Source organism: Notechis scutatus, chromosome 1 (assembly GCF_049901735.1).
Source record: "Notechis scutatus isolate UNSWTSFEM ecotype Mainland chromosome 1, rNotScu1.2, whole genome shotgun sequence".
NCBI lineage: Eukaryota > Metazoa > Chordata > Lepidosauria > Squamata > Elapidae > Notechis > Notechis scutatus.
This window is the reverse complement of record NC_142009.1, coordinates 242,142,664-242,170,121: the sequence shown is the minus strand read 5'-3', so window position 1 is coordinate 242,170,121 and position 27,458 is coordinate 242,142,664. Positions and strand designations below refer to the sequence as shown.

At 40.0% G+C, this 27,458-nt stretch overlaps 2 protein-coding genes across 5 annotated transcripts in view; one reads left to right on the top strand and one right to left on the bottom strand.

Annotated features, from left to right (window-relative positions):
• HPS5 (HPS5 biogenesis of lysosomal organelles complex 2 subunit 2) overlaps nt 1-1,842 on the bottom strand; it is a 38,010-nt gene extending 36,168 nt beyond the window's left edge. The window contains exon 1 of the mRNA XM_087951092.1: nt 1,535-1,842. The gene's annotated coding sequence lies outside the window, so the exon portion shown is untranslated. The remainder of the gene's footprint in view (nt 1-1,534) is intronic.
• A 72-nt stretch (nt 1,843-1,914) lies between these two features.
• Nucleotides 1,915-26,818, top strand: GTF2H1 (general transcription factor IIH subunit 1). Of its 4 annotated transcripts, none has more exons than XM_087951119.1 (15): nt 1,915-2,351; nt 7,228-7,386; nt 8,739-8,931; nt 9,921-10,083; nt 11,576-11,669; nt 12,837-12,986; nt 14,172-14,251; nt 16,383-16,513; nt 18,799-18,886; nt 18,982-19,070; nt 20,467-20,584; nt 21,201-21,291; nt 24,651-24,766; nt 25,714-25,806; nt 26,398-26,818. In XM_087951119.1, the coding sequence occupies exons 2-15, from the start codon at nt 7,233-7,235 to the stop codon at nt 26,482-26,484; spliced, it is 1,647 nt and encodes a 548-aa protein (XP_087807245.1). In that variant the 5' UTR covers nt 1,915-2,351; nt 7,228-7,232; the 3' UTR covers nt 26,485-26,818. The 4 variants fall into 4 exon arrangements, with proteins under 4 accessions (XP_087807245.1, XP_087807230.1, XP_087807235.1 ...); XM_087951104.1 differs by having other exon boundaries at nt 1,962-2,148; XM_087951109.1 differs by having other exon boundaries at nt 2,342-2,677.
• The last annotated feature ends 640 nt before the right edge of the window (nt 26,819-27,458 follow it).

The following is a 27,458-nucleotide window of genomic DNA, read 5'->3' as shown; positions in this document are numbered from 1 at the left end:
TGACTTATGACTAGTTTTCACACTTAGAACCACCGCAGCATCTCCAGAGTCATCTGATCACAGTCATCTGGGTGCTTGGTAGCTGACATACAGTATTTATAATAGTGGCACTGTCCTGAAGTCATAATGATCACTATTTGTAACCTTCCCAGCTGGCTTCTGACAAGCCAAAATCAATGGGGGAAGCCACATTCGCTTAACTACAGCAAGATTCACTTAACTGTAATTATTCACTATGACAAAAAGGATCATAAAAAGTCACTTAACTGCTTTGCTTAGCAACAGAAATGTTGGGCTCAATTGTGATAGTAAGTCAAGGACATCTGGTATTCATATAAATCCCTACGTTTGGTTTAGAAAAAATGCATACAAGAGACTTGCACTTGAGGCACCCAACAGTCTCTCCTGCTCAGTCTGTTTCCAATGTACCAACATTTTTTCATAGTGTTTGAATCTTTCCCAACTGTTTAGTTTTTATATAAAGCCCTTCAGTCATAGGGCAACCTAATCAGGGGACACAATTAACTCTTCTCTTGGCACTTGTTTGAATGGAGGAGCAGGGAGAAAATTTAGGAGGTGCAGAATGACTTAGGAACTACAGAGGAGTGGCTTTGCTATTGCTCTATCATTCTGTATTCAGGAACTGAAAGTACAAGTTAAATCACTCCAGCATTTTCAGAGAAACGACCAGAGTCAGGGTTGAGATAAATATTACCAGCCATGGTTTCAACATGTGATTAAAACTCTCATCTTAATCTGCAATCTGTCTTCATCATGGCTAATATACCTTGAGAATGCTTTTTCTATGCATTCATTTTTTTTTCTTCCATTCCATTGTGTGAAACAAAGTTACACCTCACTCCACTTCCCCAGTCTTTCTTTCTCCACCTGTGTGGTTCCGGAACAGATGATCATTTAACCTTGCGAAGTTTTATCATTAGACGAATCAAACACAATTCACACAAGAATATCAGAAACCCGCACTGTCATTTTTTTTTTTTTAACCGAAAATTATCTAAAAGCACAGCTGAGTAAATAGTGGCTTTAAGAATATATAACGACGCCCCTGTAATTTAAGTAACTCTTCCCTTCCTGGGAGGAGATTGGTGGTGGTGGGCGCTTTCTTAGCCTGGGCAGCCCGAGATAACTCTCCGATATATTCGTGCAGAGAGAGACGTAGACCTGACAATCCCTTGTGAATCGAAGACGCGGCTCTGTTGTTTCCCAACACCTCCTTTCGTGCAAAATCAAGAGAGCAAAACGAAAGACGTAGAATGGGGGAAAATTAAAAGCCATTAATTGGACTGCCATTTGTCAGAAATGGTGTAGGGGTCTCCCGCTTGGGCGGGGGGTTGGACTAGATGACCTACAAGGTCCCTTCCAACTCTGATTGCTACGGTATCCTTAAAAGCGGGGCTTAGGAGGTCCCAATCGGTCTTTCCTCCCCCGAAAAGATTAATACAAAAGAAAACAGCAAGTGAGCGAGAAACGGCTTCAGCTACACGCATCTCAACCCTTACCCCACCCCTAATACCTGTCTGTGACAGTCTACAGATTTGCACCGAGTCCGAGCCGAAGAGCTTTTGAAAGGGACAGTCCGGTTTTCAAAAAAGGATTCGTCACAACTTAAGACCAAGGCGTCGTTTCCTTTTAAAACGCTCTTCGCTATAGAAAAAGACCAGGCATTCCGCAACACGGAGCCTTACGGGACAACCGCTGAAGCTCGCACAGAGGCAGCCGCAGCAACTGGCCGCTCCACAGCCCCGCCTCTCGAGAGAAACCCCGGCGCGTGACAGCACGAGCTCTCTCTCTCCTCTCTTTTTTCTCTCTCTCTCTTTCCTCCCGCCCAAGAGCCTCCTCCTCCTCCAAACCACGCCCCTCGCCTTGAACCGCGTCATTTCGCGGCGCCCCCCCCTTCTCGCGTCACGTGATCGCCGCACGTTTGCCCCTCCCCTCGCTGCTTTCCTTCCCCCCCTCTTCGAACCCTGGCTCGGGCAGGATCCCCCTCCCCCACTCAGTGAGGCGCCGGCAACCGAGAACGGACCCATCCGATGTACCCGGAGGAGGAAGAGGTTTGGGAAGAAAAGCAAGGAAAGGCATCCATTTTACGGGACTCGCCGCCCTCGCCCTCCCCCCACAAAAAGGCTCGTAAGGAATGAGGCGGGAGCGACCGCGGCGTTAACTCTATGGTCACCCGTCCCAACCCGTGGTTTTTTTTGTGTTTGTGTGTGTGTGTGTGTTTTGTTTTTTGTTTTTTTTCCGGAAGGCTGTCATGGCGGCGGAGATGCGAAGAGACCGTTACGTGACCAGAAAAGAGGCCTGGGGAGCGACAGGTGCTGTCACGTGACAGGGTGAGTATCATGGCGGCGCCGGCCCCTCACGTGATGTGCCCTTCCTGTCGTGCGTGAGCGGGGCGGCTTCCGGTCACGTGCTCCTTCGCCGTGCTCCTGGCCGCCCCATGGCCCCGGTGGTGGTGGTGGTGGAGGAGGAGGCGGTGGCGGCGGCGGCGGCCGCTGACTTTTCCAACAAGCCGTGAAGGGAACGGCGTGAAGGCTTAGACTCCCTTTTTTTCCTTTTTTTTTTGAAGCTTGGGGAGGGGGTCGGTGAGGCGAGCCGAAAAGGAAGAGCCGGGCGGGTGGGGGGCGAGACCGCAAACACGGTTATTGTCGCCCTAACGGTAGGTTGATAGGACTTCTTTGAACGGTTCCTGGTTTGGGGCCCACCTCGCTTTCTCCCAGCATTGAAGGTTAAGGAGGGGGGGGGGGGGGGCGAGGGAGTGAAGTAAGTTGGCCTTTCATGTTAGAGTTACTCTTCCTTCCTGGTTCTTCTTTTGCGTGATCGGGCACTGTGAACGTTACAGGCAGGTGGCGATGCGGTTAATGTAGGAGGGAGCGTGTTTGTCAAATTCACCCTGCTCTTAACGAAAAATATTTTCATTTTCATTACCTCGCCGAATGTTTCTAAGTGGAGTACATTTATTTTCCTCCCCTTTAATGGGAAATGAGGTCTTCATGAAATACAAGTTTATTCCTTTTTTTTTTTTTGTCCTGGATTCTCTTTCTTTATCTGATCCTTGAGGAAGAGGTATAATCAAGTCTTTGTTGTCCGGAATTGCTTCGGTAAGAGCAAGGAAAGAATTTGCTTAGTAATTTTGCTGGCGCGATTGTAAGAAATAGGAGTGGGGTTTTTTGTTTTTTTTTCCCGCTGACTTAAAATGGATCTCGAATTAGATAATAGGGTTTGCACCATGGAGAAAAATGTAAACAGAAACATAATCACGCTAAGACTGTTTATAACAATGCATTTTATAACTATTGCTTTATAAACTGTGATTAACTAATACACTTTATGAACTTAGAGCACTGACTCTCCTTGCTAGTAATACATTCTTTTAAAATGACAATTCTATCTATACTTGGTTTAAAAATATGTTTGGCTGCTGTGTTACAGGATTGTTTAATTCAGAGCAGTTAAGGATCTCCAGATTTTGTTTAGTGTATGAGGAGTCTGTTTAGCTGTAAAGTTTGAGTAAAGGATTACTGGAGAAGAAAAATGCTACAAAGTAAATAGGATGTGTGCTTTTACTGGACTGGGAAGGAATTTTCTTGGATATATTATGGAGATGATAGAACATCAATTTTTTTCTCAAGAATTTGTAAATCATTTACTTATAGCAGAAAATATCTGCAGTAATTTTTGCTCCCTGATAAATTGCTATGAAATAAAATATATTGCATTAATTCATCTTTGCAAATTTTGTGGTTGTGTAGTTAATATAGATCCAAAAATGAATATATTATTACAATTAGAAGTTATGTACTATTCATTTACTTAAATCTATCTTTAAATGCCACTTCCATTTAAATGCCTCTTCTCATTTAAAATCTCAAAGCAAATTATAGTAAAATTCAAACAGTGAAACATTTGATACAAATTATACAAGATACAATAAAACAATATAGAAAGTAAAAGCAATTATAAAGATGTTTGAAACATTACTCCTGCATTAGCCCCTTCTTTGGATAAATGTTTCTTCATCTGGTATCAGAAAGAAAATACAACTCTGCATATTTTAGTGGCATACAAAATTCTACTTCCACTATTCTGACTCAGAGACAGCATATGCTGTTGTAAATGAGTACTGGAAGAATGCCTTGTATGAATATTCCCACTTAAAAATAGTCTTGTATAAATACATTTAAAACAACATGGATATATATGATTGTTTCAGAAGGTAAGCATAAATTGTTTGGACTGTCTATGCATGAAGAGTTTCTCACATGACAATGACAGCAAGAGCATGTATTTTTCTGGTATTGGGGTCTCCTTTGAGAAAATCTGCACAAAATGTATTATATATCTATATCTCCCTTTAGAGTAGCCGTTTTCTATCTTTTTTCTTTGCACAAATCCTTAAATTTTTAGATACCAAATAAAAGTAGCAAAAAAAGTGAAACATCACACTAAAATTCATTTCTGGCCTACACAGGATTTACAGTGTTCATATCAATAGCACAGTGGCAGGCTGGCACTTGAGAATGGCATATAAAAAATTCTCATCATTCTATATAATAGTGTAGGCTTCTGTGCCCCAATATTGAATAGCTGTGAAATAGAATAAATGAGGCATGAAGTACTCAAAGCTATGATTTTTGTTGCTTTGATCACAGTTTCTTGTAGAATCCCCAATAACTTTTTGTGGAACCTAAAGTTGAACTTCAAAAAAGATTGAAGAAGATTGTTCTACAACTTCAAAATGTTCAGAATTACTTAGCAGAATTTGAGGGAACTCATAGTAAAAAATTATGTCCTTGTTCCACACTAAAAAGTAGTTTCCTGCAAGTAAGTGGAATTAATTTGATACCTTTCCTAAAACCAACTGTTCTTCATGTAGTTTGCAGGCTATAATGGACATGGGTAGATTTCATTGTGTATACAATAGTGATTAGAACTTAACATGAAAGTACCAGTTTCAGAAACAGCTTTATAAATTCTCTTCAACTCAGTTTGTACAGACAGATTTTAATCTGTAATTAGCAATCTAGTTCTTTGCATATAATGGTCAGGTTCAAATGAGAAAGTTGCTGGTCTGTTTTTCAAATGGGGAATGATAAAGCTAATGAAATTAAGCTGAATATATCCATTGAAGTTCATATAAAGCAGGGGTGTCAAACTTGCGGCATCATGTGACATATTGGGACTTTTTCCCCTTTGCTAAACTGGGCGGGCCCAGCATGTGATCCATCTGGGATGCAAGTTTGACACCCCTGATACACAGTGTGCCACCCAATTTTGTGCACTCTCCCTCCCACAACAGCCAGGTGGTGAGGTTTAGTGTGTGTGTGTATGTGCTTTTTTTGTTTTTGTTTTGAGAATCCTGGAAAGATAAAGGGGAAGGAACAATTAGCTCTATGTTTTCTTCTCCTTTTACAACTGTTAAATACGGCCAAATATACGTACAAGCCAATTGTAACATTCAATAGATTTGGCTTTCCTAATTTTTGTTCAGCTTCCAGTGTGCTCCACATAGTTGATGGCCTTGTGTGGAATATTTTGAGTAGGAGTTATAGTGGGAAAGGAGAATTGCATTTCTTACATAAATATGTATTCATATAATCTCACTTCTAGGTTTTACATTTGTCAGATAAAGGTTTTGGAACAATCTACCTGGTAGCAAAAAATTATTTTTTGAAATATTTAGAAATGTTTGGGCCTATGTTATGTTTAAGACTATGTTTATTTATGAATCAATTACATGTTAGACTTTCTTTGTCTTAATTATAGGTCATAATATTTTTTGAATGTGTGTATTTTGATGTATTTAAAAAGTTAGGTACTAAAAGCACATTGCTTTGGTTTAAATCTAATGATAATCTCCCATTGTCTTAGTGACCCATGTATTGTTGGATGTAGTCCAATATGTTAAATTAATAATACCCAGATGCATACATATTTCATGCTGTTCTTGCGACTACTATCTCCATGTGCCCCCATTGTGTTCTGCTCTGAAATACACTTTTGAGAACAGATTTTGAGAATCAACCGCACGTGGAAAGAGACTATTATCTCTTCTATGAATGGAAGCATTTACTATCATAAAAAAATTGTGGTTTCTTTAAAACATATATATATGATGATGTGGGGGAAAGTAGGGGAATCTATGCCTTTAGATCTTTATTCTAAATGTAATATTTTCAGCATTTATGCAAATGTGGTACTTGACATCTGCAGTTTCATCACAACAGATGCAGTATCTGTTCTCTTAAATCCTCTAACAATACAATGTGTCAGAGTAATATCTAAAATTAAGAGAAGATTGGAACTCCTGTAATAATTGTATATATCCAATAGAAAAGCTCAATAAATTATGCTGTGGTACTTTAAACATTCTTATGAGATCCTGTATAATCCAAATATTTACAAAGTCATGCAAATCAAATTAAATATAAAATATCACTGTTAGTGGTTTCTGACATTGGTAGCTAGATTTACACCTAATACAAAGTCATGGCTTCTTAAGCCAAAAGCAAACAAACCTCCTTATAACTTAGTGTGATTTGTAATCAGGCATGATATTCTTCCAATTAAAATCGAATTCGATTTTTTGGGAATCGCCCCTCCTTTCCCCCACCACTTCATCTCCTCCTTCCCCTCCCCTCGGAGGCCCCGAGTCAGGAGTTGCTGGCACGGCTCTGCGCGGCTCCAGTCCCACGTTGCCTCAGGAAGGGAAAGGCAAAAAGGAAGAGCCGCGGTGGCGCTTTGCAACGGCAGCAGCGGCTCCTGGTTTTGCCTTTCCTTCCCGAGGCAATGCGGGACTGGAGCCGCGTGAGCTGCGCCGGCGGTAGCAACTCCTGACAGCCCCAGCCGGATACCTGAGCGGAGCCCGGGCGGTGCGGCGGAGGCCGCTGAGCGGCAGGAAAAGGGAGCTGGGCCAGCCACAGACCAGCCTCCGTGCAACACGCCGCCCAGCCCTGGCGAGGGAAAGCAGCGGGCGCTCCCGGGCGCGTGGCGGGGGGTCTCTTTGGCCGGCCCCGATTTTTTTTCAGAGCGGAATATCATGCCTGTTTGTAATGTTTCCAATTATGGAAATGAGGGAATATTTACTGTACTCTTAATTTTTTAATGATATGCACTAATAGCAACCAGTAGTATAAATTCACAGTATATATTTGAATACTTAGCTATGAAAATCAAATAACAAGATTATTTTAATTCAATATCTTATAGTCATCATGACAACATCATCTGAAGAAGTGTTATTAATAGTGAAGAAAGTGCGTCAAAAGAAACAGGACGGTGCTCTTTATCTCATGGCTGAAAGAATAGCTTGGGCACCTGAGGGCAAAGACCGGTTCACTATCAGCCATATGTATGCAGATATAAAATGTAAGTGAAAACATCTGGGGGTTTCTTTGTCTTTATTTTCTAAATATTGAGATTTTCAGTTACATTAATTGGGGAGCAAGTTTGTTTTTATTTAGTAAGATTTATATTCTGTCTTTCTACGGCTCAAGATGGTATACATCAATGGTCTCCAACTTTTCTGACTTGGTGGCTCAGTACGGGGGGGAAGTGGGATGGTTCTATGAGAATGGCACAGAATGGAACTTTGTGAGTGCAAGCCCAGTTCCAAACAGACCACAGCCGGTAGTGGTCCCCAGCCTGGGGGTTGGGGATTCCTGGTATACATAACAAGCTTTCTGCATCATACATTGCCATAAAACAAAGCCAACCCCATTTGTATTTTGTCAACCCCAATAGTATTTTAAGAAATTCAGGAAGAGATGAATATACACTTGCTTTTTCTAAATAAGAACAGAACAGACTCCTTTTCATGCTTACTTTTCATTTTATTAATATGTAGCACTAAATTAAAATGTATATAATTTTGTTGACGTTTCATTCTCCAGGACATCCTTTGTAAAAAAAATACCATTCCGCGTACATTGTTCATTACATTGGTTATTTTTGCTATAATTTTTTGTTATGTCAGTGACATGTACTATTCATGGTTACTGTTTTTTAAAGTTAAATTCTATTTTTTTTTTTTCATTGCTGTTTATCATTCTTCTATAGCAAAAAAAAAATGCCTTTTTGATTTGTAACTGGATGACTAACTAAAAAACTCAGTCATTAGGGCTCTAGAAGAAAGACTGCGAGCTGCACTTCTGAAAGTTACCATTTCAAAATAGTTGAGCCTCAGTGGATCGAGCAATGGCGTTATAATGACACATCAGTGAATGGTGCCATTGTTCAATTTATGTATGGCTTGCTTATTCCAGAAGCAATGCCATTTTCTAGGAGCTCTAATGACTGCAAAAAAATAAGAGTGGGATCAAAATCAAATAAATATATAGAAATTTGGGACTTATGCGACCTCTAAGCTGCTCACCTCTGGTTAGGAAAATGCTGTATATTCTAGAGAAAGGCTGTAACTTAGTAATATATAAGCCTAATGTGTATGTGCATTAAAAACAAGGATTGATATGCTGCTCTTTAAAGAGTAGCGGTTTCATAGAAGAGTTGGCCAGGCTTGATTATGGGTTATATTAATTGAAATACGTAATATGATTTATGTTGTAGTTTAATAAGTGTTTAGGATGACATTCAGGAAATTAAGTGCTGTTTTCATAAAAACTAATTTTACAGTAAAAATGGGAGCAATTTGTAAGGCGGTTTCTTTAAGGCAGATTAATAAACTATTTGATGTTACATAATACGTGTTCTTTTTAATATAGGTCAGAAAATCAGTCCTGAAGGAAAAGCTAAGATTCAGCTTCAGTTGGTATTGCATGCAGGAGACACAACTAACTTCCATTTTTCTAATGAAAGTACAGCAGTAAAAGAACGTGATGCAGTTAAAGATCTTCTTCAACAGCTGCTACCAAAGTTCAAGAGGAAAGCCAATAAGGAACTAGAGGAAAAAAACCGGTAAGAGCCTTCAATTAAAAATAAACTATTTGGGGTAATCTGTTAATATTAAGCAATAGTAATAAAGACTGGTTGGAGCTGCTGTGCCAGCTAAAATACAACCCTAATTTTTTTCAATGTATCTACATTTTTTGCTATTGGAAGTATTTATATCGTCTTTTGTTAAAGATAGAATGTATTTTTCCACTATCTTAGTAAAAACCTGAAAGTCGTACAATCAGTTGTAAACCTGAATGAGTTTGCAAAATAAAATATTATAGTGCGTATGAGGGCATCAATACTACACTGAGGTCCATTTTTTCTATGGCTCAAACTATTTTTCCTGAATTTATCATTCTGAAGAATTGATAAAATAAACTTTCTGGTTGGTTGGTAGCAATATAATAAAGTAGAGTAGCAAACACCCTTAAATTTATTGCAACGTATTTTTGTAGAATTGCACAAAAATACTTCTTATATGGGAAAATTATGAATTTATTTAGATACCATATGATACTTCCTTGAAATATGTGCTTGTTTCTTATCCTTTTATCTGTAACTTAATGACTTCCTAATCAAGACATATTTTTGGACCTAGGATGGCTTATATAATCCTATTACTTGTTTTGATTCTTCCATTCATTTCTTTCTTAGCTGGTATCTTTAGGATTTTTCTACATGTATAGGAAACCTGAGTAATGTAAAATGCTTTTATTTTTAGAGACTTGGATGGAAGTCTTCATTTTTTCCATCTACATTGTATATATATCAGAGCTGACAGTTAAAGTTAGTTGCCCCAAGTTTTTATTGTCCCTTTTGCTTCAGTCATCTTAGTATGAGAAGAACAGTGCTCAGGTGTACAAAGTAAATGAAAGGCCTGGAAAATCTCATTGTACAACAGAAGCTTTCTTAATGTACATTAGGTATGACCATTTGATTCTTTCTTTGATAAACTCTACTACTTAATGCCTAATAAGCTTAACAATAAGATTTAAATATCTTCTTCACAGAATGTTGCAAGAAGACCCTGTTTTGTTTCAGCTTTATAAAGACCTTGTTGTAAGTCAGGTGATTAGTGCTGAGGAATTCTGGGCCAACCGTTTAAATCTGAATGCTTCGGATAATTCTGCAGCACCTAACAAGCAAGATGTTGGCATTTCTGCTGCTTTTCTGGTATGTTCATTTGATTTGTTTGGTTTTTTTAATAGGAGAAATGCAGATTCCTATATCTCTTCAATCATTGATTTTATTTTTAATTCAACTTGTACCTTTTGGTAAGTATGAGTTGAAAATGGGATTTCCATCTTAGATCACCTTGTTAGTAATACTTGAAAACCTCTGGGAGTTTACAGGAAGAATATATCTAGCATAATACCTGCTGAATGAATGTTTTACTTAAAAATGCGAATTCTTTTTTTTTAATTGGAACCCCCTAGCATGTTGAATATCGTATACAGTTTTTAAATGGTAATGCAGATAGTCCTTGATTTATAACCATTTAATGATGGTTTGAAATAACAAAAGTGATGAAAAACTGACAATACTTCCTCAAAGTTACAGTTGTTGCCCTACTACCATCCTGTGGTCATGTGATTGTAATTTGTGAGCTTAGGAACCAGTTCACATTTACAAAGGTTGCAGCATCTTGTGGTCATGTGATTATGATTTGCAACTTTCCCAAACCATCTTCTGACAAGCAAAATCAATTGGGAAAACTTTGATTTGCTTAGTGGCCATAGTAGAAATAATTTTAATATCATCAAGTCACATGGTGACTTGCTTAACAACCACATCGATTAACAACCAAAATTCCAGATCCAATTTTGGTTATAGCTCAAGGATAACCTGTATACTAACAATTCCACTTGATCAACAATTGAAGTAAATAGAAGCAGAGTCTCAGTCATCCCCACTAAGTAGGAAGTAGGAAGCAACAGCAGAAAGGGATGGGATAGATAATTAAAAACCATCCAAGCAACTGCCATACAATGTCACACCTTCCAAAACCATCTGACAAAAAAAGTCTGTAGAGCAAGATGAAGGCAGTAGACAAACCAAGGCTCCTTAAGGTAGCAACAAGAGAGTCTCACTCATTCACCTCAAACAAATATATTTATTGGAGTTGATTAGACTCTTAACAGATATTTAAAAAACGGTTGTTTGTGTTCCTATGCTGTTGATCCAGTAGATTTGGAAGCATATTTATCTGCATGATTCAGTCAGGTCTTATAGTTTCTCTATATTGATTGAACATTCTTAATATGGCGAGCCAGGTTTTAAGGAAAAAAGTTAAGACTTAATTGTGTTAATGTATTATTAAACCATATTCCAAACATACATACTTTGTTTGTAAAGAACTTTGGGTCTTAGTGGTTAGAATGTTAAAAAATATATATACATATTCTTGGAAAGACAATTGTGTATCAGTATCAAAATGTGGCTTGACAAAATATATGTATTGTTAACTTTTGAATTTACCCTTCAGTAATGCGATGGAAAGACTGGACAATATGATTCTTTGTGCTCATTTAAAAATTGGGTTGAACTGGGTTTTTTTATAAATCTCACTTTATTTTTTTCTTGTATTTTCTCCTTTTTTGTTAAAATATTCGAAAACTAAAAAAAAGGTTTGGGCAACCATTTTGAAGATATTTTTATGTTGTAGGCTGATGTTAGACCTCAAACAGATGGATGCAATGGACTAAGGTATAATTTGACTTCAGATATCATTGAATCAATATTTCGGACTTATCCAGCAGGTAAACTTATATAATGTAATATACACATTTGTAATATTCCTGTTACACATATACTCCACTTTTCTTCTGAACTTTAAATGTTATTTGAAAGTATTATCCCTTCAATTAAATATGCCAATTATGCCATGTTCTTTATATCACTAGGATATATATGGATCCCTCTAAACTACTATACCATGTAAATTTGTGCTAAAGGTATGCTTAATAATACTTTAAAATTCCCATAATAAAAACGAGGCTGTATAGAGATGTGAATTCAAAGAGAGAAAATTAATTGAAAGTATGAGTATGCCCTCTCTGCCTTTATCAACAAATCCTTTAAAAGCTGTCTAGTCTTAAGCTCGCTTTCCCCACTTGAAATACAGATCGATGCATACCTAATGAGTAATATGATCTTTTTACAAGGAAATACCTCCCACTTGATCTTTTATATCAGCTGAATCATTCATTTGGCAAGTGTGCAGGTGTATATGGAAATGGAGACCAACAATTAATCCAGAGTAATTTTATTCTGTTTCGTTGTGGGGCTTCCTGGTCAATGCTTTCAAAGACATAGATGGAGTCTTTTTGAGTTGTATTGCCACACCATTATTAGGCAGAATGTAGAAGCACCACAAACGGTTGAAGTTTGGAAGAAGGGTTCAGTAGTGGAAATTCTCTATCCTGGATAGAGACTTCCTGGCAACACAGTTTATTCATTGCTTGCCTGTTGTGGGATTTTTTTGCCATGTTTGATAAACTCCCACCATATCACAGACAACCTCATTGGGAAAGATCCTGGAATGATCAGGCCAAGAAGCAACCTACCCAAGCCATATGCTCAACAGGCACTGTAGATGTGTAAGATAATGAATGTTGCTGGTATGATGTACAGGGATGATGATGTCATTCTGCATTTTGAGCAGAGGGTAGTAGTAAATGTTAGAAAAAAAGAACCTGTCTACCCCTTAAACTGAAGACTCTTGATTTTCAGTGCTGAAATACTCAGTGTCTTTATGTGGGATAAAGTACCATAATTGTGTCAGGGAACAATCTAAAATCCTTTTTATTGCATGCTGAATGCTCTTTTATTCGATGTACTTATTCATCTGAAATTCAATATCTTAAATTGATAATGAGTTTGTGATTATATGATAACTATTATCTTATTTTTTATGTTTATTATAGTAAAACTTAAATATGCAGAAAACGTTCCACACAATATGACAGAAAAAGAATTCTGGACACGTTTCTTCCAGTCTCACTATTTCCATAGAGATAGATTGAATGCAGGATCAAAGGACCTTTTTGCAGAATGTGCCAAAATGGATGAAAAGGGTATGTATACGAGCATTGTGCTATTTATAGCCAACTGTATTAATTTTAAAAGAACTAAACTATATGTAGTATGAGACTTTAGAAATACTTATGCATAGCTTCTTTGGAAGAAAGTGAGTAAGTCCTATGAAGTCATCAGGAGTTTGGTGTTATAATGAAAATTACTCAGATGTAAATCCTGTTTTTAGTGGGATTCCCTGCCCATTTTTATATAGGCAAGGATATTTCTTTTGTCTTATGTGTGTTTATCTATTTGTGTGTCATAAGAATGGAAATTAAGGACAGCATACAATAATCATTGCAACCTCCTTCAGAAAAGGTTTCAATAATTTTGAGTCAGAAAGTGCTAATCTGTAGGAAAACAATGGATCAGTCAGGAATATAAAGTCATTTTGGAGTGTCTTAACTGTGTTATGTGTAATAAAGTAAACTTGGCCGACTTACAAATTAGTCTAAAAGGAGAGAAACTCTAAAATGTATGCAAGTATATATTTATTCCCCATCTTCTTTATTTCATAAATAACTCAAAATGGCAAACATACCTAATGCCCCTTATTGCTCTTATTTTCCCACAATAACCCTGAGAGGTAGGTTGGAATCAAAGAGAGCGATTGGCCCAAAGTAACCCAGATAGCTGTTATGGTTAAGGTGGCATTAGAACTCACAATCTCTTGGTTTCTAACCTAATGCACTAATTACTAGACTTCTCTACAAAAGACTCTGGTCCAGTTTGCATGTATGATGGACTATAGTCTGTCATGGTGAGAATAGCATATTGCTGCTTCCACTCTCTCACAGATCTGGGTGGAGAATATTAGAATCTTCTATTCTTGGTTATTCGCAGTTGATTGTTTCATGTGAGAGCTGGGATGCAGGCGTGAGGAAAAATCACTGGTGTTGCCATGAACAGAACCATTTCCATCACACAGTAAACCACCAGTGGATTCTCTTCAGTATTTAATGTTAACTACAGTATAATATAATCAGTCATTATGAAATAGTATTCCATGAATAATAGCATTCCATGAATACTAATACTATGACAGAACCATTTCCTAACTATTATTAAGCTAGATGGTGAAAAATATATGTTGGAATAAGGTAATGTCCTGTGGTTCTTAAGGCTTTGGAATAGTTTATCCTTACATATTTGACCCAACTTAAATTTGGTTCATTCTTTTGTAGGGTTAAAAGCAATGGTCTGTCAAGGAGTGAAAAATCCTTTATTAGATTTAACTGCCTTGGAAGATAAATCATTGGATGAAGTAAGTAGAAGAGATTTGAAAATATAAATAAATTCTACCGTGTTTCTCACAAAATAAGGCCGGGCCTTATTTTTTTTTGACCCCCGAAAAAATGGCTAGGCCGTCTTTTCGGGGGTGACTTAATTCTCCCCCCTTGCAACCTTGGGTGGGTGGGCAGCGACAGCTTGGATGTTGACCTCGGCGTTGATGGGGCACTTTGTATCGGGAGACCTTCCGCCACCGTTGCTTTCCCTTCTCCCTTGCTGCCACGGCGTTTAGAGCAATGCCGCGGCGTTTGGCGCAGCCATGTGTGGCCAGCAAGGGCTCCTCCCTGCAACCGGAGCCCGGCGGAGACACTCAGCTTCAGACGCTCCTGTCGCCGCCTTCCCTTTGCCTTCGAAGGTAAAGCCAGTTATTTTAAAAACGACGCCCTACTACAACAAAGCCTCCCCTGCCCTAGAGGGCAGCCCAACCCCATGTGGGGAGGCGAATCTCCTGGGGCCACATCGCAGGATCGGTCCACCTCGGGAGAAGTGCCCAGCCACCACCCCTGCCTGGCGCCGGGCAGAGCATGAAGAGCTTCGCCTGGGGTGCCCAGCGCAGCTGACAGGTGGGCCCTCCTTCCCGGCAGCAGAGCTCTTACCAAGGCAGCGAGCGCCTCCCTGCTGGACCCTCCGCTCATCCCGCCAGGGCCGCGCCAGAGCCGTATGGGCTGGCCAGAGCCAGGAAAGCGAGCCGCGAGTGCGCGCCCGCCTGCCAAGCAAAAGAGCCAGGCCGACCTGAGCTTGGCTTCCTTCCCAAGTCCCTCCAGCGCAAACCCGAAGGGGCCACCGGGAGAGGCTGCCGAGGCAGTGATAGCGCCCACCCGTTCACGGACAGGGAGGCGAGGTGATGGCAGCGCTGGTTCCCTGGCCGTCAGAGAGAGCCCGAGCCACCCGTCCTTTCAACCCCTTACCCAGCCTGTCCCCGTGCATCTCCAAATGCGCCGGCAGCTCCAAACGCTGCAACGGAACGGGCATCAGGCAGAGGCGCTGACTCGGCAGGGCTCAGCTCGGAGGAGGACACGGTGCAGGCCGTCACTTTGCATTCCTGTCCATGGATGGGTGGCCGCTATCACTGCCTCGGGCGGCCTCTCTCAGTGGCCCCTTCGGGTTCGCGCTGGAGGGACTTGGGAAGGAAGCCAAGCTCAGGTCGACCCGGCTCTTTTGCTTGGCAGGCGGGCGCGCACCCGTGGCTTGCTTTCCCGGCTCTGCCCAGCCCGCACGGCTCTGGCGCGGCCCTGGCGGGATGAGCGGAGGGTCCAGCGGGGAGGTGCTCGCTGCCTTGGTGAGAGCTCTGCCGCCGGGCAGGAGGGCCTGCCTGTCAGCTGCACTGGGCGCCCCAGGTGAAGCTCTTCATGCTCTGCCCGGTGCCAGGCAGGGATGGCGGCTGGGTGCTTCTCCTTCTTCTTCTTTCATAATGATAGCCTTCCTTATCTATTTGGATCCTCAAAAATAAATGCAAATTATATTTACATTCGATGGTGATATTGCCTCAGTTGCTTATTGGAGAATTTGCAGTGAAATTCTCTGGGCTTTTCCAACATATGCTAGATTTTGATCTGAATGTGCATCATCTTATTCAGGCATGGATCTTTAAAAGATACTGGTTGTTAGAAGGCCCTGATTAGGTAAATTTATAACATACTGCTGATCTAAAGAAAATGTTATACATAGTTGTAAGTGAAACCAAAATTGGTTTAAATTTCATTTTTATAAGAACTGATCTTCCCATTTCTCATTAACTTTATTGCAAAATCTAAATTAATCTTGCTAGTTTAAAAGTAGTTTGATAGCTTCAGAAAAACATTTCCCACTGAGCAATTTTGAATAATAATAATAACATATCACTTAAGAAAACGGCTTAATTGCAAATAAATAGAAAAGGTGTGGATAGGAACCTTCAACTGGATTTGTTTTCATAATCATCCTTTTACATAGTGCTGCTCACATTGTTAGACTTAAATTGTTTCAACTTGATTTTTGTTCGAAGGCAGAAAAAATGAATTCCTATGAAAACTGCCAAGTATACTTGGGTACAGCCCATATTTTAATTTGTTTCATCCATCATGAATCAACATGTCTTTTGGGGTTTGCTTATTTCATCGTGGCAGGGTTACGGTGTGTCCTTGGCACCATCCACATCCAACTCTACAAAATCAATAAAGGAAAGTAGCAACGCAGCTATTATAAAGCGCTTTAATCATCATAGTGCCATGGTCCTTGCAGCTGGGCTCAGAAAACCGTAAGTCTCAACACAGAACACATCTAGATATGAGAATTTGGAGGCTGGAAATTTTCTGCCTTTGTACTGTCATGAATCCTCTGCAGCAATGACCAAATAATGTAGTTTTAAGCTGTGGCATACTTATTATGATATAATTGGGGGAAAACAGCTCACACCTTACATTATCATTTGAAAATCTCTGTTGATTGACTCTTCTTCAAACACCTCTCAAATATACACCCCTCAAATATGGAAGATTAGGGACACTCTCCAGAGCAAATTTGAAAGCACAAACAAAAGGATGAATCCTGTGCTAGGAAAGGAATGAGGAAAAAAAATCCTAGTATTTAGTCATGTATATATACTGGCAAAATTATTTTTATTGAATAAGCATCTAAGACATCCTTTTTCAAAACCTGCCATATGATTATTACAATGTTGCTAATATAACTAAAATAATATTTTAATTAAAATGATTTTATCTAAGCTTAAACTTTTTAAACCTAGGAAAGTATTCAGAAAATCATAAAAGTAAAACTATTGCTCAACTTTAGCATTTCAATTTGCAGTGTGAGGTTTGTGTAACTGCATCATTTTTCTCTAATAAATATTCCTCCATATATCAATTCTATCACATAGGAAATATCTCAGAAAATATAACAATTTTACCCCATTGCAATCAAATGATTCCTGATGACTTACAGACTATAAACAAAGAGTATTGCATTCATAACCCCGTCTTTCTTTGCTTTGTCTAATTCGAATCAGACCAATCATTTGCTGATCCAGGCACCAAGTAGATCTAAATCTGCTTAATCATATCTAAGATAACTATGTCACATGCTGTCAGACAAGTATTGTTTAGCTCTGGATTTCTTGGTATTTTCATTTGACATTTTGCTAGGGACAGAAATGTAGCACGCATGTAAGTACAAATTAAGTATGTATAAGACAGATGCTTATGCATAAGTTGAACGATGACTTTGGCTAAAATATGAATCCGAGAGTGGAAATCATTTTTGTTTGATCTTTGAAATGTAACTCTTTAAAGCATTATACAAAACTGATTAAAACTCTGTGAAGTGTGTTATGTTCTTTAAAGCAGTGGTCCCCAACCTTTTTTGTACCAGGGACCGGTTTCAAGCAGAAACACTTTTTCAAGGACCGGGGGGGGGGAGGCTTCGGTTTCCTCCCGCCTCGTTCCTCTCTCAGTCGCTCTCTCGCTGCTCCACCAGCCCAGGAAGAAACTGCTTCAAAGAAGCCGGGGGGGGTGGCTTTTCCTGTCGCCGCAGCTCCTCCGAAGCGCCCGTTTCACCCCCACCCCGCCCGCCCGCGCGCGGTTCAACCCAGTGCTCCGTTCTGCCTGCCTGCCTGCCTTAGTTTCTGGTTGTTTGGGAGCAGCTTCGGCTGAGAATAATAACTATTCGCCTCTTTTACTCAGCCGAAGCTGTTCCGAATCAACCATTAACGAAGGCAGGCAGGCAGGCAGGCAGAACGGGCACTGAATTGAACGGCGCGGCGGGCTGGGTGGGGGTGACCGGGCGCTCGGAGGAGCTGCGGCGACAGGAAAAGCCACCACCACCACCACCCCCGGCTTCTTTGAAGCAGTTTCTTCCTGGGCTGGTGGAGCAGCAGAGAGCGACTGAGAGAGGAACGAGGCGGGAGGAAACCGAAGCCGCTGAGCCAGAGAGCAGGACAGGCTTCGGTTGCTTCCTCCCTCCCCTTCTTTCATTTGTGTCCTTGATCCCCGATCCCAGCAGCATTCACCAAAGGCGAAGAAAGCTGCCATTTTTTTAAAAAAAAAATTCTTTGTGGCCCGGTACAGAGTGCTCCACGACCCGGTACCGGTCCGCGGCCCGGTGGTTGAGGACCCCTGCTTTAAAGGAAACACAATGTTTGGCCAAGAGAGCTACGGAGTTAATTTTAGAGTAAATGTTGGAGGATAATTTATAGCTCTTGTTCTTTCCACACATTTTTCTTCTGCTTTAATTTTCCATCTCCTCCTGTGGATATAAAACATTTTAAGTGGGTTATAGTTCAGTTTTGCATGTGCATAGAGGCATTTCAGACACACTCCCTTCTTCCCAGGGTCAGTGAATATTCTGGAATGGCATTCTATGAAGCTTAAAAAGTACTAGAGCAAAAGAAATTCTTCATTTACCCAGACTTTCCCATTATACATTTAGAGGCTTTTTTCTGCCTTCATGCAGAAATGAATGGGTTTTATTCATTCATTGTGCAGGTTTACTTAAACATGTCTCACGTATTTAGAGACAAAGCAATTGTAAATTCTTTGTTTTCAGAGAAGCACAAAATGATCACTATAATGAGACCAGCAGTATGGATGGAAACTCGAGGGATTCAGATATCTTCCTGCCACCAGTAAAAAAGGTACGAATATTATAAAGATTTATCCTATTTTAATAATGCAAATCTTGTTTCTTGTGCTAGGTTTTACAGAGCCCTGATTATGTCGTCTTTTGTAGGCAAAGCTGCAAGAATCTATTGAATATGAAGATTTAGAACACAACAACAGCATTAAAACTATTGCACTAAATCTAAAAAAATCAGATAGGTATGTTGTGTTCATTGTTATGTTATTTTTAATAAAATATTATTTGCAAAATTTGTTGTGTTTATTGGTGTCTTGAGCATCTCAAAGGAAACAGTGACAAGAAAACCATATTTTTATCTTATAATTGCTACCCTTAAAATAATAAGATCATGTATTTACATTTATAATTTAACAAACAAAATAGGATGTAAAAGAGTCATGATAATGTTACACTAAATATTGTTTGTGAAAATTGATATAACCTTTGATAGCTTGCAGTGGAGGAAACACATAAGAAAAAAGAAATATGTAAAAAATCTTCTTGCCTATATAAAAATGGGCAGTATATCCCACTAAAAACAGGATTGACATCTGAGTAATTTTCATGATAAAAGTTTTATATAACCTTTGATACCTTGCAGTGGAGGAGCCAATTTCTTATGTGTATTTATCTATTTGTGTATCAGAAGAAGAATGGAAATTAAATACAGCATACTATTATCGATTGCAATGATCCTTCAGAAAAGGTTTCCATAATTTTGAGCCAGGTTAAAGTGGTATTAGAACTCACAATCTCTTGGTTGCCCTCATTTTACGATCTTTCTTGCCACAGTTATTAAGTGAATTATTAAGTTGTTAAGTTAGTAACATGGTTGTTAACACGGTTGCTTCCCCATTGAGTTTGATTGTCAGAAGGTCGTAAAAGGTGATCACACGACCCTGAGACACTGCAACTGTCATAAATATGAGTCAGTTCCCAAGCATCTGAATTTTTATCATATGACCATGAAGATGCTGCAACAGTCATGAGTGTGAAAAACAATTATGAGTCACTTCTTTTCAGTGCCATTGTAAATTTCGAACAATCACTAAATGGAGTCTTGTAAGTTGAGGACTACCTGTACTACATTGTCTGTATAAAGATGAATTTAAGGAGATAATTTTCTCTACCAATTTAGTGAAGACAGGTGAAAATCCAAGTTCTAAGCAGCCCATTAGGGGATTTATGATAGATGTTTCATCATTATCAGTGCAGTTTTGCTACCCTGTCTGAGTTGAGACACAAATGACCTGCATCACATTTTCAAGAAACTACCATCATGCAGGGTATGAGAGAGAGGAAGATTGAAGAGGCTTCCATTTTTCCCCATAAATTGGCTTGAGAGGTGGAATCTATCAGTACTGTATACAGAAACCCTGCAGAAGTAAACTATTTCTCAATGCTAAAGCACTAGGAACCAGTCAACAATGAATCGACCCTCTGTGAGCCAGGCAATCATGAACTAATATATCCATAGTTTTCTGAATCATCTGTCCCATTTTTAGGGTACTAAAGTTTTAAAAAATAAACTGAAAAAACTGAAAATTACTTTCATATTTCCAGAATGTTAATTATAAAATATTTTCTATTCAACAGGTATTACCATGGTCCAACACCAATTCAGTCACAGCAATATGCAACGAGCCATGATATTATTAATTCTTTCTGTAGTATTAGAGAAGAAATGGAAGGCTATGTACCCAAATTAACTCAGGTAGGATAAATGTTCCTGCTTTTAAAAGAAAAGTACTCAAAATGGAGTATCTAGCATCCTTAGGGTATTCTTCAATGGCCTATTCTTTGGCAGATAGGGTATTGCTTTGAAGCTGCTTATTTATATACATGACTGGAGGGAATGGAATAGTTTCAGAATTATTTTCAACAAGCATGGTATACTTGGCTTGCAAACTAGAGGAACTGTTACTGTTGAGATTTCTGTAGTTACATGTATAACCTATTTTTACTTATTTATTTACTCACCATTAGTGCACATATTTTATTGATAACAGTCTAAGTTTCACTACAGAAAGCCAGCTTGGTCTAGTGGTTAAGGCACCAGGCTAGGTTCTGATATCAGACTGATTATTTTTTGCCTTTAATTTGATGGATTTTAGCTGTGCCTTATGTTTTAATTGATTATATTGAAAAATAACTTGGCAATAATTAAGAGATGAGGTATTCTAACTCTAGCATATATAGGTACAAAAAATGCTGTCACTTTAGTGGTATAATAGCGATTACAGCTAAGTCCTTATGATTCAAGCTCCATTGTCAACCTTTTTGGTTTTGCTGTACTACAAAACTAACTGGGGGAAAAATTATCCTTCCAGGTTCTCTCAAGTGGTGCTGCCAGTAGTACTATCACAGCCCTGTCACCTGGAGGAGCACTTATGCAGGGTGGAACACAGCAAGCCATAAATCGTAAGAACTTGATGTTTTGGCTTATTTGGCTCCCTTCCTCTCTGTGTACCCTGTAGAATCAGTTTGCAAAATCAACTTGGATGGTCATGTCAGTGCAGTTGATAAATCAGCCTCTTCAAGCAAGGTTGGGAAAATATGCATAACTGGACTTCTGAAATGTGTTTCCAACTTCTTAAAAGTAGCTCCACTCTCAGAGTGATGAACAGAATACCAAATTTGTTAAAGTGGTATCTTTAAACATTTTCTTGGGTTGGAAAGAGTAAAATAAGAATTAAAATGCATCGTTATACAGTCTAACATTAGTCTAAGTGTTGACAGAATTTAAAACAATTTGTTATCCCTCCAGTTTCTCATCTGCAGCACTAAGAGCAAATTCAAATTTTCAAGCATTCCTTATCACATAATCTTCCATACTTACTTCAGCATACCCAAAATGATTTCAGAGCCACTTCATGACTAGTTTCTCTTCATATGGCATATAACCAATCAAGATGTTCACAATATGGACTTAAATCCAACAATTTTTTTTCTGCTCACGGAAAGGTCCCCTCTAGGTGATGGGGTTGGTGGGGGGTTTTGCCCAGTCCTTTCTTTGTCTTGCAATTCTTGCTATGTATCCCACAGAGTAGATTTGAGAGTAACTGGTGGTCACCTTCTTTCCCTTTCGTCCATTGGAAACCATTTGCTTGAATCAAAAGCTTTTGTAACCTGAAAGAATCTCAGTGTCTATGGAACAAAGATCTTACCGTATATACTCGAGTATAAGCCGAGTTTTTCAGCCCATTTTTTGTGCTGAACCCCCCCCCCCCTCGGCTTATACTCGAGTCAGATTCCACTCTGGAAAAAAAATGATGTGGAGCTCCGGAGCTGGGCAGCCGCTTCCCTGCTTCCGTGTTTCCTTTGCAACTTTTAAGCATGGGGGTAATCAGAAGCAGAAAAGTTCTTGCATGAGGATATATTTTTTCTTTTTTTAACTGTTTTTAGGGGGGGGGAAAGACCCACCGCCATGTGAGAATGCTCAGACACGAAATCTATCCGCCCAAAAATAAGTGTGTGTGTGGGGGGATTTTAACAGAGGGAAGATGTAGGGAGAAGGCAAAAGCGACGGAAGATCCTTCAGGGGAAACTGAGGGGGAGACTCACCCTTGGTCCAGATGAGCCCCCTTCCCCGCCCCTAAGGAAGCAGAGGCAGCCAGCAAGGGCAGGCAAGCCCCACTTCACGGACTCCGTCCTCGCACCCACCCACCCACTCAAAGCCACGAAGTCCCCCAATCGCGCAGCCCAGAATCGCCCTCCCCTCAGGGGGCAGCAAGGACGCCCGTTGTTTCCCGAGACAAGAAGCTCCGCTGTGCAATGAAAGCGCCCTGGCTCTAGGCTCGCGGGCTCAGAAAACAACGCGAGCCGAGGTCGCTTCGGCTCCGCTCAGCTTCGTTTCCTCAGCCCCAGCTGCTTTCAGTCCGCTCGGGAGGAGGGGGAGGAGGTGGTGGCGGCGGCTCGCGTTGTTTTCTGAGCTCTAGGCTCAGAAAACAACGCGAGCCGAGGTCGCTTCGGCTCCGCTCAGCTTCGTTTCCTCAGCCCCAGCTGCTTTCAGTCCGCTCCGGAGGAGGGGGGGGAGGTGGTGGCGGCGGCTCGCGTTGTTTTCTGAGCTCTAGGCTCAGAAAACAACGCGAGCCGAGGTCGCTTCGGCTCCGCTCAGCTTCGTTCCTCAGCCCCAGCTACTTTCAGTCCGCTCGGGAGGAGGGGGAGGAGGTGGTGGCGGCGGCTCGCGTTGTTTTCTGAGCTCTAGGCTCAGAAAACAACGCGAGCCGAGGTCGCTTCAGCTCCGCTCAGCTTCGTTTCCTCAGCCCCAGCTGCTTTCAGTCCGCTCCGGAGGAGGGGGGAGGTGGTGGCGGCGGCTCGCGTTGTTTTCTGAGCTCTAGGCTCAGAAAACAACGCGAGCCGAGCTTGCTTCGGCTCCGCTCAGCTTCGTTTCTTCCTCCTCCTCCGGAGCGGACTGAAAGCAGCTGGGGCTGAGGAAACAAGCTGAGCGGAGCCGAAGCAACCTCGGCTCGCGTTGTTTTCTGAGCCCGCGAGCCTAGAGCCAGGGTGCTTTCATTGCACGGCAGAGCTTCTTGTCTCGGGAAACACTGGGTGTCGTTGCTGCCCCGAGGGGAGGGCGATTCTGGGCTGCGCAATTGGGGGGACTTCGTGGCTTTGGGTGGGTGGGTGGGTGGGAGCCAGGACGTTGACTTTAAGCGCTGCCGACCAAGTGTTTCACAAATACCAGTGGGACCTCCGTCCACCACCACCCCTCCTTCTTTTGCCTCCTTCCTTCTGATCAATCAGGTTTTCCCAGTATTTGCTCACAGCTGCGTGCTAGGCATTGAACGCGGGGATTTCTGATTCCCCTTACACGCTCGTGGATATGCCGCGGGGCGTTTCCTTCCAAACGCCCCACGGGCAGAGAACACTGACTTTCATGATAGTGAGATCATTTCCCAAATTAATTGATTCACTAACCCAAAAGAAGAAGATGTTGATGACAGTGGGAGGCAGGGGTCACTCTCCCTTGCACGAAAAAAAGCAAGAGCCGTTCTTATGATCTCTCTCTCTCCCGTAGATACAGTGAAGCCCTTTCCAGCATGCGCGATCCGCCCACGTCGCTTTGCACCTTGCAAATGCAAAAACCCCGGGATTTTGCATTTGCAAGGTACAAAGCTGCGGCGGCAGATCGCGCGTGCTGGAAAGGGCTTGACTGTATTACGGGGAGAGAGAGAGAGAGAGATCATAAGAACGGCTCTTGCTTTTTTCTTGCAAGGGAGAGAGTGACTCCTGCCTCCCACTGTCATCATCATCTTCTTTTGGGTTAGTGAATCAATTAAACCTTTCATGATAGTGATATCGTTTCCCAAATTTCCCTTAAATCAGGGAAGAAATCACAAAAAAACCTTTGGACTGAGAATAAGCCTGTTCCTACGATACCATTTTTGTTCACTGCAGTGTGAAAAGTGTGAAAAAACACACTTCTTTTTCTTCATCTTCTTGTTCCCTATTTACTGGTCTCTTTCAAAGAGGAAATTGTGAACATCAAACTTATTCTCAACTGTCCTAGTGAAAGTTTTGATTGGTATCTATTTTTATTTTTGAAATTTACCAGTAGCTGCTGCATTTCCCACCCTCGGCTTATACTCGAGTCAATAAGTTTTCCCAGTTTTTTTGTGGTAAAATTGGTTGCCTCGGCTTATATTTGGGTCGACTTATACTCGAGTATATATGGTAAATGGCACTGTTGGCCTAAGAGCTAAAATTGTTGAAATCTTGTTACTACGTATGAAAAACCTTTTATGATTATGTACTTTCTTTCTTTATGTTAATTATAGAGATGTTGCCAAATGATGTCCAGTCTGAACTGAAGCACTTATATGTTGCAGTGGGAGAGTTATTACGACACTTCTGGTCCTGTTTTCCTGTTAATACACCATTCCTGGAAGAAAAAGTAAGAAGAATCTCCATTAAGATTAATTAGTGTTTCATAGCGGGAGCAATTAATTAAAAGTAAACATGCTCCTTATAATGATTATATTTTTAAAAAATTACAGGGTACATGGACATTGATATGTATGACTATTTGCGCTGAAGAGAAACTTTGTATTGGGATAAATTTAATACTGATTTTTTAGCTTTTTGGTCACATTTTCTAGTTGCTATTATTATCGCTGCTTACATTGCAAAGATTTTGAAATTGGAATACAATATGTTATAGAAGTTACTATATCTTAATTGGGCACAAAGCCTGGACTGTGTATACAATGTAGGCCAAATGCAATATTAGGTATGGCAAAACATTACATGCATGGGTTATGTTTCATCCCAACATGGACCTGAAGCAGGCAGTGGTGTCCTAGGGTGAGCAGAAGAAAAAAAAGATCACTGAAAGAGACAGCAATTGAAGGGATGTTAGAGAAAGCAGAATGTGTGGAAACAGGTTGAGGAAGCTGACTGAGCATACAAGGTGGGGAAGCAGACATGGGAAGGGAAGAACAGGAAGCTCAAGTAGCATTGCGTACTTAGACCATTCAGGAAAGAGAGAAGGGAACAGGGTGAAGCAGCCTTCCCCTATTCCCCATATAAGACCTCTCCAGATTTCGCTCACCCCAAACATGGAACCACCAAGATTTCTAGGCTTTGACTTGGCTGAACCACAACTCACCAACCTGGAATTTTCAGACCATGACATTTTTATTCTGTATATAGAACAACACCGTTTTTGTTTGGTAGTTAACTAAAGTATCTGTTCAATTCATAGATATTATTTTTGTATCTGTTCAATTCATAGATATTATAGATATTATGTATCTGTTCAATTCATAGATATTATTTTTGAAGGAATTGTATGATTAAGCCAAAGAGACCATATGGTTAATATTTTCTATTTCCTTTCAGGTTGTAAAAATGCAGAGTAATTTGGAAAGATTTCAAGTTACAAAACTCTGCCCATTCCAAGAAAAAATTCGAAAGCAGTATTTAAGCACAAATGTAAGAAAAGGCCATTCTTTTATCCTCCTTAAAATGTATAAGTTTGTAAATTGCTTTGTTCATAAATAAGTCAGCCAATCTTACTGGTTATTAGAAAATAAAATAGTTAAATTAGACTTTATAGGTTTGGAAGCTTTTAAAATTGAATAAATGTTTCTGGAGTGAATAATCTCTACAGAGTCATAGGAACGTTTCTATAATTATTATAATTTGATATAATAATTATCTTTCATTTGTAAAATCCTTAAATTTAGCGAATTGGTATCCACTTATTGGGTAGTTTTCTGCAGATTCTCTGGGGGCGATTTTGATCTATCCGTTGTCTCTCAAGAGAGAGTTGTTTGATATAAGTTGAAAATAAATATGGTTCCCTTTCCTACTAGTTTAAGAAGTATCTTCACCTTATATGCAATTGTTAGGCAGTGAAAATATCTGACCTTAAAATGACTAAAATAGTAAGATCATAAGTTGGTGGGAAAAAGTCTTCCATTCTACCTTTATATATTTTTTAATGTTGTTTATTCATTGTGGCACATTGTTTTGTAGTAGTAGCATTTCTTTTTGCAATAAAGTTTCTATTTTTTTTTTCAGTTGGTAAATCACATAGAAGAGATGCTCCAAACAGCCTACAATAAATTCCATACATGGCAGTCCCGACGTATGTTGAAAAAAACGTGAAGACCACAGTGTTTCCAACAGGGGACAAATTTGCAATAGCTGTAGGAACCACAACTACTAACTGTGTAGATCTTACAGAAATTGCAGGGGATGTCAGCATCATAAGGACTCTTTAAAATGATGCTGACTGAGCTTGCACCTTTTGGGAAGAACAGAGGTTAAACTTGAAAACAAAGGAGTTTAAAGGAACCAAATCAGAAAAGCAAAGTGGCAAACACACACACACACATACACACACAAAGACACTGTTTACTGCAGTTACTCAGGAACTGCTTTTGATTTTCATAAGAGCTGCTTTCAGAAATAAAAACTTTAACAGATGTGTATTAATAAACTCCAAGGTTGTTCATTTAATTTTTTTAAATGTATGGCACAGGGTAGAACTTAATATTTCTGTTAATGCTGTCTCCTAGCATTTTATTGGTTTCTGTTTGTACTTCTAGAGATAAGTTTAAATTTTTACGCAGATAAACTATTTCAAGTTCTTAAGGAACCTAGATGCAAGAGGACAAGTTTTTGTCATGGTTTCCTTATAAAATCAGTCAATGCACAGAAATACTTAATATTTGAAGGAGACATACTTGCAGGCAGTGCAGAATTTTATGCAGAATTTTCACCAGCCATTGTTTGCATGTTTTTCTTTGGAAGGTGAGTGTGTGCTACTACGTTTTCGTTTTGTTTTTTTAGCTTCATTTGGAGGTGAGAAAGTCATTTGTAATGTAAGTGTAAGCACTTACAAAAATAATAACTTTTATACTTTTCACAAAACAATCTTAAATGTGTTTTCTTCAGTTCTTTCCTGACGACAGTTAGCGCTGTATTTGGCGACTAGATAATCATTGAAGAGTGAATATCCCATATCTTTAAATATATTGGGAATCCTTACAACATTAAGATACAAAAAAGAGGCAGATCACTCTTACCTAAAATGTACCTGCCATGTATTAAGTACTTGACTTACTAAAGCAAAAGTA